This window comes from Oryza brachyantha, chromosome 5, assembly GCF_000231095.2.
Source record: "Oryza brachyantha chromosome 5, ObraRS2, whole genome shotgun sequence".
Classification (NCBI taxonomy): domain Eukaryota; kingdom Viridiplantae; phylum Streptophyta; class Magnoliopsida; order Poales; family Poaceae; genus Oryza; species Oryza brachyantha.
In genome coordinates, this window is record NC_023167.2 from 17,383,765 (window position 1) to 17,396,110 (window position 12,346).

The following is a 12,346-nucleotide window of genomic DNA, read 5'->3' on the forward strand; positions in this document are numbered from 1 at the left end:
AATAAACACCTTAAGGTGTCACGTAGACGGTGCACGGTAGATGAAAACCCAAGTTAGCTAGACGAGTGGGTGTCATCGTCCACTAAAACCACCGTCTAAAAACTATACTGATTTTTCGGAGGATATGTTGCTCGTCCTGTTCCTGTTTTGCGGTTAATAGACGCGATCCAAAGTCGACCGCAAGACGACGGACCAAAGTGAACACCCTTTTTTCAGCCGGGGAACACGTGCGTGCCCTACATGGAAATCCACCGCCGGGTTTGGCATGGCATTACATGGGCCGTGCTGCCTCGACCACGAAATTCCCCTCCGCTCGCACTGTCGCACGATCGCTCTCCCCGCCGCCGGTCGCCGAATCGCCGGTGCGGCGGCGCCTATGGAGGCCAACCCCAGCCAGAAGACCGTGGTGCTGCACGCCTGCCTCGGCGTGGGCCACCTCACCCCCATGGTTGAACTCGCAAAGCTCTTGATCCGCCGCGGCCTCGCCGTCGTCATCGCCGTCCCGACCCCGCCGACCTCCACCACCGACTTCTTCTCCTCGTCCGCCTCAGCGGTCGACCGCATGGCGGCCGCAAACCCTTCCATCTCGTTCCACCGCCTCCCGCCGCCTGAGTACCCCGAGCCGGATCCTGACGCCTTCGTGCAGATGCTCGACACGATGCGCCTCTCCGTGCCGCCCCTCCTTGCCTTCCTCCGCTCCCTCCCCTCGGTCGCGGCTCTCGTGCTGGACCTGTTCTGCGTCGACGCCCTCGACGCCGCCGCCGCGACCGGCATCCCGGCGTACTTCTACTACACCTCCGCCGCAGGCGACCTCGCCGCGTTCCTCCACCTCCCCCACTACTTCGCCACCACGCAGGGCAGCTTCAAGGACATGGGGAAGGCGCCCCTCCGCTTTCCTGGCGTACCTCCGATCCCGGCCTCCGACATGCCGCACACCGTGCAAGACCGCGAGGACCGGACCTGCACCACGCGAATTGGACACTACGCGCGCATGCCGGAGGCGCGGGGTTTTCTCTTCAATACCTATGAATGGCTGGAGGCGAGGACCGTGGCGGCGCTCAGGGAGGGCGCGTGCGTGCCCGATCGCCCCACGCCGCCGGTGTACTGCATCGGGCCGTTGATAGTGAAAGGGGATGCGGCGAGGGGAGAACGCCATGCATGCCTCTCGTGGCTGGACGCACAGCCGGAGAGAAGCGTCGTGGTCCTCTGCTTTGGCAGCTTGGGCGCCGTCTCGGGGGAGCAGTTGAAGGAGATAGCTCGGGGTCTAGAGAACTCCGGCCACCGGTTCCTCTGGGTCGTACGGAGCCCACCGCAGGATCCGGCCAAGTTCTTCCTGCCGCGTCCGGAGGCTGACCTGGGCGTGCTGCTCCCGGAGGGGTTCATGGAGAGAACGCGGGACAGGGGAATGGTGGTGACGTCGTGGGCGCCGCAGGTGGAGGTGCTGCGGCACGCCGCGACCGGCGCGTTCGTGACGCACTGCGGGTGGAACTCCGTCCTGGAGGCGGCGTCGGCCGGAGTGCCGATGCTGTGCTGGCCGCAGTACGCCGAGCAGAGGCTGAACAAGGTGTTCGTGGTGGAGGAAACGCGGCTCGGCGTGGTGATGGACGGCTACGACGAGAAGCTGGTCAAGGCAGAGGAAGTGGAGAAGAAGGTGAGGCTAGTGATGGATTCCGAGGAAGGGAGGAAGCTCAGGGAGAGGCTGGCAATGGCGAAGGAGATGGCCGCGGAGGCGCTGTCCGACAGCGGGTCGTCATCGTTGGCGTTCACTGAATTTCTTAAGGATTTGAACTATGGGAAAACTCCAAACGATCAAGCGTAGAAGATGGATGGGCCGGCAGTCCAAACGATCATTCCATAGAAGATGAACAGTGAACTGGGATTAATTTTGCTCCTGGAAGGTGGCATATCACATATCTACATTATTTTTTTTGCCGAGCTATATCTGCATTATTTACTGCTGTGAACTATGCTTTCGTCCTTTTTTTAAGAGTAAAGTTCATTATCGGTTCTTAAATTTGTGACGCGGTACCATTTAGGTCCATAAACTTAGAAAATGCACATTTAGATCTATGAACTCGTTTTAACGTTTAAAATCATGGATCTGGATGGTACATTAAAACGAGTTTATGGACTTACTGGTACATTAAAATGAGTTAATAGACCTGGATGGTACATTAAAATAAGTTTATGGATTTAAACACGTATTTTCTAAGTTTATGGATCTAAGTGGTACCGCGCCATAAGTTTAAGGACCGGCCACTTATTTTACTTTTTTTTTTATTTATGTGCTTATAAGTTGTCAGAGTTACTTGAGGCAGATTAGCTGCTTCAGCAATTGACCATCTTTATTTACTCTTTTGCTGTGCATGTGCTTCCTCGATGGAGCGATTGGAAACTTAAGCTTTGACATCATTATGTTGACTATGTTCTATCAAAGCTATGGTAGACCAGTTTATCTTGGTTAGAATTATTTTTATCTGTTAGTACCCGGTATTGAGTGCGTAGAGACTACTACCACATGGTGCAAAAAATAAAATATCAGGATTCAGCGGCAAAGGTACCGGTAACAAGAGTGCGTCAGTGCAGCTGGTGCTTAATCGGTCTATTTGCATGCATGTTGTACAGTCTACACATGGGGCGTCACTGCATCCAAGCATGTCGCAGACCAACCACGTCGTCAGTGCAGCGCGCAGCCATGCCGACGTCCTCTTTCGTGGGCCATGGTCTAGGAGCTGGTAAAAAAGTCTTTTTAGCACTAGTGAACATTTACACTTAAATAGTTACTACAAATATAAAAAGTTTGACGATATATATTAATATGAGATGTATCGTCCTCCAAATATATAAGTTTAAATTCAATTTATACCAATAGCAACAAAATCAACTTAAAATCTCATACTAGTTTCAGTTAATTTGTTTTTATAACATGTATATGTTAAAATTGAATTTATATGTTTACGGAGTAATATATCGATCTATCTTATTTTTTTAAAAAAATATAACTATTTAGTAGACATGCAAAAGCACGTGAAATCCAACTGTCTACAAATCTGTTCCCAAAATGGGCTGCAAACAGCCAGCACCTGTCACCATTTAGGGCATCTTCCCTTCGAAAGGATTTGGAAAAAAAAAGAGGAATTACATTTTTTTCTCTGAAAATCATATAAAATTACTGTGTTTCAAAGAGTATCCCCGACTCATAACTCATATTGTCATGAACACTATCGAGCTGGAGAAACCCGAAACTCTATTAGCACCTTCAAGTTATTTAAATAGTCACCGGAAAAATTGATAAAATAGATTAATATAGTTTAAATTCTACCTCTATAAGTGTTAATTATGATAATAAATATAACTGTGAATGTGTATACTGGTTTCAATTTAATTTCTTTTCTATGATTTATAGGAATCGAATTTGAATTTACGTATTTGTAAAGTAATATATCTCATATGAATTTTTTTGTCAATTTTTTTATTAATAGTTATTTCTTATCAATTTTTTCATAATTTTATTAATAGTTATTTCTTATCAAGTGTTTATGAGACCTTTTACAGTTTTTGCATTTCTAAAATGACAAAGATCTCACGACCCAAGACGAAGGGTCAACCGTAGATAAAAAGTCAACGACGTAAAAAAAATGGAGTATAAAGTGAGGAATAGTTATTTAGATAACATGCTGCATCGGTGACGTTCACATTGTGCTAAAACTCCATCACCGTGTAGAAACTTCGACCAACTATCCCTTGGTAGCAGAGTCCAAAGCAGAGCAGTACACCCTTACAAGCTTACTGCATCAATGGCACAGTGCGAGTTTGAAACCTGCCGGCTGATCATTGAAGTTCTGTAGAAATTATCCGAGCATACGACCGATGCTTAGACTCGCCATTCGTCCCCCAACTTGTTGCAAGCTGACACCAAGGTCGTGGACTCGGTGGTTCTCGAGAGAAGGCACCGTGTCGCCGGTCGCCGCCGGCCTCGCCGTCTCCGATGGAACCCAATTCAGAACGTAGCCAGACCGTGGTGCTGCACGCCGGCTTCGGCGTCGGCCACCTCGCCCCCATGGTGGAGCTCGCCAAGCTCTTCCTCGGCCGTGGCTACGCCGTCATCGTCGCTGTCCCGACCCCTCCTGCCTCCGCCTCCGCCGACATCTTGGCGTCGTCCGCCCCCGCGGTCGCGCGCATCGCTGCTGCCAACCCTTCCGTCTCCTTCCACAGCCTCCCGCCCCCGGACTACCCCGAGCCGGACTCCAATGGCTTCCAGCAGATACTCGACGTGATCCGCCTCACCGTACCGGTCCTCCTGATGTTCCTCCGCTCCCTCCCGTCCGTCGCCGCCGTCGTGCTGGACCTCTTCTGTGTCGACGCCCTCGACGCCGCAGCGGCGGCCGGTGTGCCGGCGTACTTCTACTTCACCTCCTCCGCCGGGGTCCTCGCCGCGTTCCTCCACCTCCCCCACCACTTCGCCACCACGGAAGGCAACTTGAAGGACATGGGGAAGGCGCTCCTCCACTTTCCGGGCGTCCCTCCGATCCCGGCGTCGGACATGCCGTGCAACGTGCTCGACCGCGCGGACCCGATCGGCGCTTCGCTGATCTATCACTACCGGCGCATGCCGGGGGCACGGGGCATGCTGATCAACACCTATGAATGGTTGGAGGCGAGGGCCGTGGCGGCGCTCAGGGAGGGCGCGTGCGTGCCCGACCGCCCCACGCCGCCGGTTTACTGCATCGGGCCGCTGATCGTGAAAGGAGAGCGACATGCGTGCCTCGCGTGGCTTGACGCGCAGCTGGAGCGGAGCGTCGTGTTCGTCAGCTTCGGCAGCATGGGCGCCGTATCGGCGGAGCAGCTGAAGGAGATAGCTCGTGGTCTGGAGAATTCCGGCCACCGTTTCCTGTGGGCGGTGCGGAGCCCGCCGGAGGACCCGGCCAAGCTCTCCTTGCCCCGTCCGGAGCCAGACCTGGACGCGCTGCTCCCGGAGGGGTTCTTGCAGAGGACGAGGGACCGAGGAATGGTGGTGACGACGTGGGCGCCGCAGGTGGAGGTGCTGCGCCACGCCGCGACGGGCGGGTTCGTGACGCACTGCGGGTGGAACTCTGTGCTGGAGGCGGCGGCGGCCGGAGTCCCGATGCTGTGCTGGCCGCAGTACGCCGAGCAGAGGCTGAACAAGGTGCTCGTGGTGGACGGAATGCAGCTCGGTGTGGTGATGGACGGCTACGACGAGGAGCTCGTCAAGGCAGAGGAAGTGGAGAAGAAGGTGAGGGTAGTGATGGAGTCTGAGGAAGGCCGGAAGCTCAGAGTGAGGCAGGCAATGGCGAAGGAGATGGCCGCGGAGGCGCTGGCAGATGGCGGGCCGTCGTGCATGGCGTTCTCTGAATTCGTGAAGGACTTGGAGCTAGCGCGCCAAACGATCAAGTGATGATCACTAATCACTGACCCTGAGAGCAAGTATAATAGCGTGCTATAAGGGCATTCTCCACCCAATAACTAAGATGATGTCTATAACATTAAATAAGTTATCTCATAAGAGCAAGGTTAACAATGTAGCCAATAAGCTAGCTATAAGATTTCTTCTCTTAGCCCACCCATATACTAGTTAGCTCTTCATCATTAATACATGACCCACTTGTCACTCTCACGGAGTTTCTTGGTTTCTGTGCCCAAGCTGGCTATAAGCTTACAGCCTACTTACATTCTCTCTTATCTCATCTCTCCTCCACATAAGCATATAGTCAGCTTATAGCCTACTATTATACTTGCTCTAAGATAAAAAATAATGTGGCAAGTGAATAAATGAGGAAAGAGAATGAAACATGTCTTGCATGAGACATGGTTTCTACACAGCATCCAAGATATCATATGAGATAAGTAGCATTACACATAAACATATAGTCAGCTTATAGCCTACTATTATACTTGCTCTAAGATGAAAAATAATGTGGCAAGTGAATAAATGAGGAAAGAGAATGAAACATGTCTTGCATGAGACATGGTTTCTACACAGCATCCAAGATATCATGTGAGATAAGTAGCATTAAATTTAAGTGTGTAATAGTGGTGTTTGCATTGAAAGAGTAGTGCCTAGTACTAGTTTCTTGATGATGGGAAGTTTATAGAAACCATATCTAGTGTTATGGGTTAGGAATGTTTTAAGCTTATAGTCAGCTTAGACACAGGAACCAAGAAACTCTGTGAGAGTAACAAGTATGTCCTGCATTAATAATGAAGAGTTAACTAATATATAGGTGAGCTAAGAAAAAACTATAAGAAATCTTATAGCCAGATTGGTAGGTACCTTATTAGTCTTGCCCTCGGCAGAACACAAGATTGCTGCTGACAGATGACGTTTCTGCTCTGAACCGTGTGCCTCGTCCGATTTGGTGCTACTGCAGGTTATCACAGCTTGGCAGGCACAGCTGCTTCCATGCATTTGTTTCAGTACTTGTTTCGGTGAAACCGAGGTGTCCAGTTCGGGATTCAGATCCAATATATCAGTGAGTAGGATCTCATCCTCCATTGTCTTTCAAGTTCTGCTATAGACATACCACAACAGAGATAGATTTTAGGAAACAATTTTTTACCACATGGATAGAGATACACGTTGCTTGTATTTTATCTAAATAGTCATAAAAATTATAAAAAAAATTTAACAAGATAGTTTAATATGAGTTATATCACTCTACCAACATACAAGTTACAAAAATAATTATGAATATTCATATACTTAGTTTTAGTTTTATTTGTTTTTTTACTATAACTTGTAGAAGTTGAATTTAAACTTGCATGTTTGTGAAGTGATATAAATTATATTAATCTATCTTGTCAAATTTTTTCATATTTTCTGATGACTATTTAGATGGCACAAACACACGGGTGTACCTACACCCGTGTGCTAAAAACTGTTTTCCATAGATTTTAGCAGATAGATAGACATTAACGTGTTTCTTACGTGATCTCTAACTAACATTAGAATATGTAAAACTTTAGAAGATTGATTAACGTAAGATACATAAGTTCAAATTCGACTTGGACAATCTAAAATAAAAATTAAACTAAAACTAATATACTTATATTCATATATATCTTTTACAATCGTAAAAGTTAAATTTAAAATTATATGTCCGTGAAATGATATACCTTATATTAATCTATCTTGTTAATTTTTTTAATTTTATAATAATTATTTAGATAACACTTAAAAAACATATGGACATCCATCCGAGTGGTTAAAAATATTTCTCATACCGCAACCGCAATAGTTCATGTGTGTTTTTGGTCTTTTGTCTAGAGTATGGTGCTACGGAACAGTTCGGTTCTAACATGCTACCGAGTATCAACCTTAAAAATTACACCTAAAAAGTCAAAACAATATGAGAAAAAAATTCTGAGCGATCTATAAAAGTATAGCTCGTAGCATCACAAAAAAAAGGGATTATCTTTTCACTTCTTCTAGCAAAAAGCCAAATGGTATATTTACAAATGAAAAATAATGTGAATATAATTTTTATATACATGTTCTTAGTAATTTAAAAATCAAGGCTGAAAAATAAAATATAATAAAAAATTATAAAATCAACCTCAAATATATGATTGAAATTTACATTTTGACTTATAAATATAAAAAAGTGAAAAAATACAAATCAAATACGTTGTGCTTCCTCCGTCCATAGAAACTACACCTAGAAAGGGGGGTGACTCCTGCTATTATAACGAATCAGGAGGAGACCTCCTGGGTTTAGTCTTTTTAGGACGAAGTAAGTACATAGAGAGGAAAAAACACAAATCTTAGATGAATAGTAAAGTGATATGTTTGAACATATTGTAAAACGAATTTGTTGTTTTCCACCTGTATCTTTACTTATGTCTATGATTAGAAACTAAAATTAAAATTCTCAATCTTAAATTTGGAGTTGATTTTATAGTTTTTTTTATCTTTGCTTAATTTTCAGCCTTTACTTTTAAATCACTTTGAGCACATATATAAAATTTTATTCACAATTTTTTTTTGCAAATATGCCGTTGGACATTTCCTTTTAAAAAGCAAAATAATAACCCCTTTGTTTCTCCCTGTAAATCATATTTTAAGCTGAGTTTTTGTGTGATGATACATGTCTTAGTGCTACCCATCTCAGAATTTTTTATTTTCATATTTCTTTGTGACTTTGTAGGTGTATTTTTGAAGCTGGGTAGCGTGGAACGAATCTGTTCCCTAGCACCTGATATACGGTATACCCTCCCATGAGGCTTTATGACTATCAACAGCATGGTGATAGGTATAGAATAACCAGAAGTTATTCTCTAGAAATCCCAAGTGATACGTGTAACCAGAGTCCAGAAATGACGTCTCACATTTGACGGGTGTATTCACACCCTGCCACAAGGATTTAGCGGCGTTCTTTCTAGGCCGATGACGACATGTGTTGGCTGATTGTTCCACCCTCCTGTCGCCAGTATATCCGACTTTGCGTTCGAGACTTTGAGGGGAGTCAACAATTTACAGGATAGTGGGTTGATCAATTAATGTTGTTTATTAGGCACTATAGTTTGTTTCTTTTGTAAAACGAAGGTAAAAGATAAAAAATATCAGATTTTGTGTGATAGCTATATCATATTATAGTATAAACAATAAAATTAACTACTGTAAAGATGAAATTTTATTTTAAAAATATGAGACGATCAACTTCTGTATATACTCTTTTAAATTAGATGCATTAAAACTCACAAAGCGTGTGTGCAGAAGCCAACTAAATTTTCAGATTTGAAGATGACATGGTTTCATCTTGTTGAACTGATTATAGAGAAATGGTTGAATACTACAGCTAAAGGTTGTCAAACTTTTGGACACTGGAGGCGATTACACTGTGGACTAGAGGAGGATAAATCTTTTTTTAAGCCACACTGCTTCTGAGTTCAGCAAAAGAAAAAATTCCGCCGTGTCAGCTCAGCAAAACAAAAAGGTTCAAACTACGAACTCATTCAACTTTATCAATAATTTCTGCGAGTCCTGTGGTCTCTCCTTATTTCGTATAGAAAATTGTATATGCGCCTACGCATCGGTGCAGTTATTCAGGGTCCTCTTCGCAGTCCACAGACAGAGAGAACAAAAGGCACTATTAACTTACTACTATCAAGAAATGTTTCAAAAAGAAATTATTATCAAGAAATCAACACAAAGTAGCTCCTCTGTCACGTACATTGCTCGTCTAGTTTGGAGAAGTTTTAACTCATAAAAACATAAAATGTAGAAATTTTATAATACAAGCACACGTTCATATAAATTTTTAGCGAATGTAAAAGTTCATCTGTTCTCCTGACACTTTGCAGTTTTTCTATTGTATAATCCCACAAACTAAATGACACTCGTGGCCACAGATATTATTCCTTATGAATTCAGATGGTTTATTTTTCCTCCAAAACTAATGAAGTGGGTTCTCCAAATCTGTCATGAACTCATCAAATGCAACTTCAGATGACCCACCTTCCTTGACGGCATCCAGTGCCATGTCCCTCGTCTGCACCAGCCTCTCCCTGAGCTTCCTCCCTTCCTCGGTCTCCATCACCAGCCTCACCTTCGCTTCCACCTCCTGCGCCATCACCAACCCTCCTTCCTCGTAGCCGTCGAGCGGCACGGCGATCTTCATCTCCTCCACCATGAACACCTTGTTCGTCGCCTGCTCCGCGTATAGCGGCCAGCATATCATCGGCAGCCCCGCCATGATGGCCTCCAGCGTCGAGTTCCACCCGCAGTGCGTCACGAACGCGCCGACCGCCTCGTGCTGCACCACCTCCGCCTGTGGCACCCATTTCTTGGCCACCATGCCTCTGTCCTTGGTCCTTTCCAAGAACCCCGCCGGAAGCAGCCGCTCCAGGTCCGGCTCCGGGGATGTGATCTGTTCCTCCGGCGGGCTCCTCACGGCCCACAGGAACCGGTGGCCGGAGCTCTCCAGGCCACGAGCTATCTCCTTCAGCTGCGGCTCCGAAAACGCGCCCTTGCTGCCGAAGCAGAGGAACACGACGCTTTGCCGCGGCTGAGAGTCCAACCACGGGAGGCACGCGTGCCTCTCGCCGCCGCTCGTCCCCTTCTTCCTGGCGTCGATCAGTGGCCCGATGCAGTAGACCCTCGGCGTGGGCTTGTCCGGCACGCAGATGCCGGCGGCGAGCGCTTTCAGGGCGTTGGGCTCCAGCCAGTCGAAGCTGTTCACCAGCACGCCTCTCCCTTCCGTCATCCGCTTGAACTGGTACAGCCGGACCTTGGTGGGATCACTCTCCTTGTCCTGCACCGTCGCTACCATGTCAACGGCGCGGATCGGCGGCATGCCGGGAAAGCGAAGGAGCGCCTCCTTGCCCATCTCTCTAAACGACGGCACGGTGGGGTAATAGTATGGGAGATGGAGCAACACGGCAAGAGCGCCGGCCCCGGAGGAGAAGAAGAAGTAGGCCGGGATGGCGAGCTCGGCCGCAACGTCGAGCGCGTCGACGCAGAACATGTCGAGCAGGAGGGCGTCGACGGCGGGCAGCGAGCGGAGGAACTCCCGGAGCACGGGTTTGGCGAGCCGGAGCGTGTCGTGGCTGCGCTTGACCGGGTGCGCGCCGACGTCCGGGCTGGACGGCGCCGGCAGGATGCGGAACGTGATGGAAGGGTTGGCCGCGGCGAGGCGCGCCGTGGCCTCGGCCGACGCTGCGTCGTTGTCGGGCGGGTCGATCACCGCGACGACGACGCCGATGCCGCGGCGGCGCAGGTGCTTGGCCAGCTCCACCATTGGATTGAGGTGGCCGACGCCCAGCGACGGGTACAGCACAAACGTCTTTGCCGTCATGGCTACCAGCTGCTCCGATCAAACGGGTTGCAAGAAAACCGGACGAAAAAATGCACTCCAATTGGTTACGACTACGGTTCCCAAACCCACACGCATATATATATGGTTTGATTTGAGGGCCGTTGAATGGTACTCCCTGCATAAAAAAAAATGATTCCTACAATCTCAAATGCTTGGAAAAAAAAAACAAAATACCTACTCCCTTGTTCCTATAAAATAAAGGATTATATCATTTTTTTAAAAAAAATAAGGAAGTAGAAAAATTAGATGAATAAAATTTTCCTGATTTTCGAACTGATGAGAGTATGAGTATATAAGTTGGTTTATTTGATATAAAATTTAAATTATAGAAGTTAGTTTATTTTATGATTTTCAGAGTAATTGGTAAGTAACCAATTTCTTGGCAAAAATGCTATGGTGGACAACGTTGACACGCCACAAGCTGAATTGCATGAGTGACCCATACAAATTTCACAGCTTTATAAAGTTTTGGAGCAATTTATTTAGGATCTTATAAGCTAAAATTTAAATTTTAAAAATTTAAATTTGAAGTGTATATGGGGTTACTGTATTTGCTTTTAGGATGATAAAAACACATAGACAAAAGTTTTGCTCACAATACCAAATACCGTTACGCTTATTCTTTATTACGAAAAAGATAATGGCCCTTTTAACGAGGACGGTTCTACAATCACTCGAGTCAGCGTTGCAGTGGAACAGCAGCAGATGAGAATTGAGGAAGGAGAAAACCAGCTAGCTCACGTCAGTCTATTTCGTGAGCAATGACGAAAAAGAAAGCTTTTATACGTCTAAAAGTAAAAGATTTGCGAATAATTTACTTTTTTTTTGAAAAAAAAAGGCGCAAACATCTTTCTGTTTTGTCAAAGCATATATTACTTCCTTCATTTTAAAATATACAACATATTTAAGAGTTTGACTAATGAATCTACTGTATTAGAATATATTTTTTATGATATAAAATTGCTGTTATTACATTTATATGTACAGTACTTCTTTATTACTATACTTTTATGTTATATAAATGATATATTAATATAATAATGATTGGTCTAACGCAACAAAATATATATTATATTTCTAAATAGATAAAGGACGCGTTTGTTTTGGTTAGTTTTAGGGTAAGTTATTCGGCGCAGAAAACGTAGTAATAGATTAGTACATGATTAATTAATTATTAATCATAAAAATTAAAAATAGACTAATATGATATTTTAAAGCAACTTTTCTATAAATTTTTTTTTGTAAAACACACACTGTTTAGCAGTTCGGAAAGCGTGCGTGTGAAAAGCGAGGAAATCTGGGGTTAGAAACCGAAAGCGCCGAACGCGGCCTAACTCTATCCGCTTACATTATTAGAATTAGCTCTAATCACGATCTATTGGCCTAGCTCTCTTTATATAATTAACGTGGTAATTTTTAGTTCAAGCAAATATGTGTCTATTTTTGAGTTGTCTTTATTATAAATATATCAGTAGTTGAGGATAAAAACCAAAAATGCCCCATCAACAGGA

At 45.5% G+C, this 12,346-nt stretch overlaps 3 protein-coding genes across 3 annotated transcripts; 2 read left to right on the plus strand and 1 right to left on the minus strand.

Moving 5' to 3' along the window:
- Positions 1–235: 235 nt before the first annotated feature.
- On the plus strand, positions 236–2,212 carry LOC102714460 (anthocyanidin 5,3-O-glucosyltransferase-like). Its single transcript, XM_006654615.3, has one exon. It carries the CDS (start codon positions 266–268, stop codon positions 1,817–1,819), a length of 1,554 nt encoding a protein of 517 aa, XP_006654678.2. The 5' UTR covers positions 236–265; the 3' UTR covers positions 1,820–2,212.
- Positions 2,213–3,988: 1,776 nt separating this feature from the next.
- Positions 3,989–5,599, plus strand: LOC102714736 (UDP-glycosyltransferase 88F3-like). Its single transcript, XM_006654616.3, has one exon. The coding sequence runs from the start codon at positions 3,989–3,991 to the stop codon at positions 5,414–5,416; it is 1,428 nt and encodes a 475-aa protein (XP_006654679.2). The 3' UTR covers positions 5,417–5,599.
- Positions 5,600–9,181: 3,582 nt separating this feature from the next.
- On the minus strand, positions 9,182–10,814 carry LOC102715019 (anthocyanidin 5,3-O-glucosyltransferase-like). Its single transcript, XM_006654617.3, has one exon. It carries the CDS (start codon positions 10,812–10,814, stop codon positions 9,414–9,416), a length of 1,401 nt encoding a protein of 466 aa, XP_006654680.2. The 3' UTR covers positions 9,182–9,413.
- Positions 10,815–12,346: the final 1,532 nt, after the last annotated feature.

Excerpts from the sequence above, each read along its gene's own strand:
- LOC102714460 (XM_006654615.3), top strand. The coding sequence starts at position 266 with ATGGCATTACATGGGCCGTGCTGCCTCGACCACGAAATTCCCCTCCGC.
- LOC102714736 (XM_006654616.3), top strand. The coding sequence starts at position 3,989 with ATGGAACCCAATTCAGAACGTAGCCAGACCGTGGTGCTGCACGCCGGC.
- LOC102715019 (XM_006654617.3), bottom strand. The coding sequence starts at position 10,814 with ATGACGGCAAAGACGTTTGTGCTGTACCCGTCGCTGGGCGTCGGCCAC.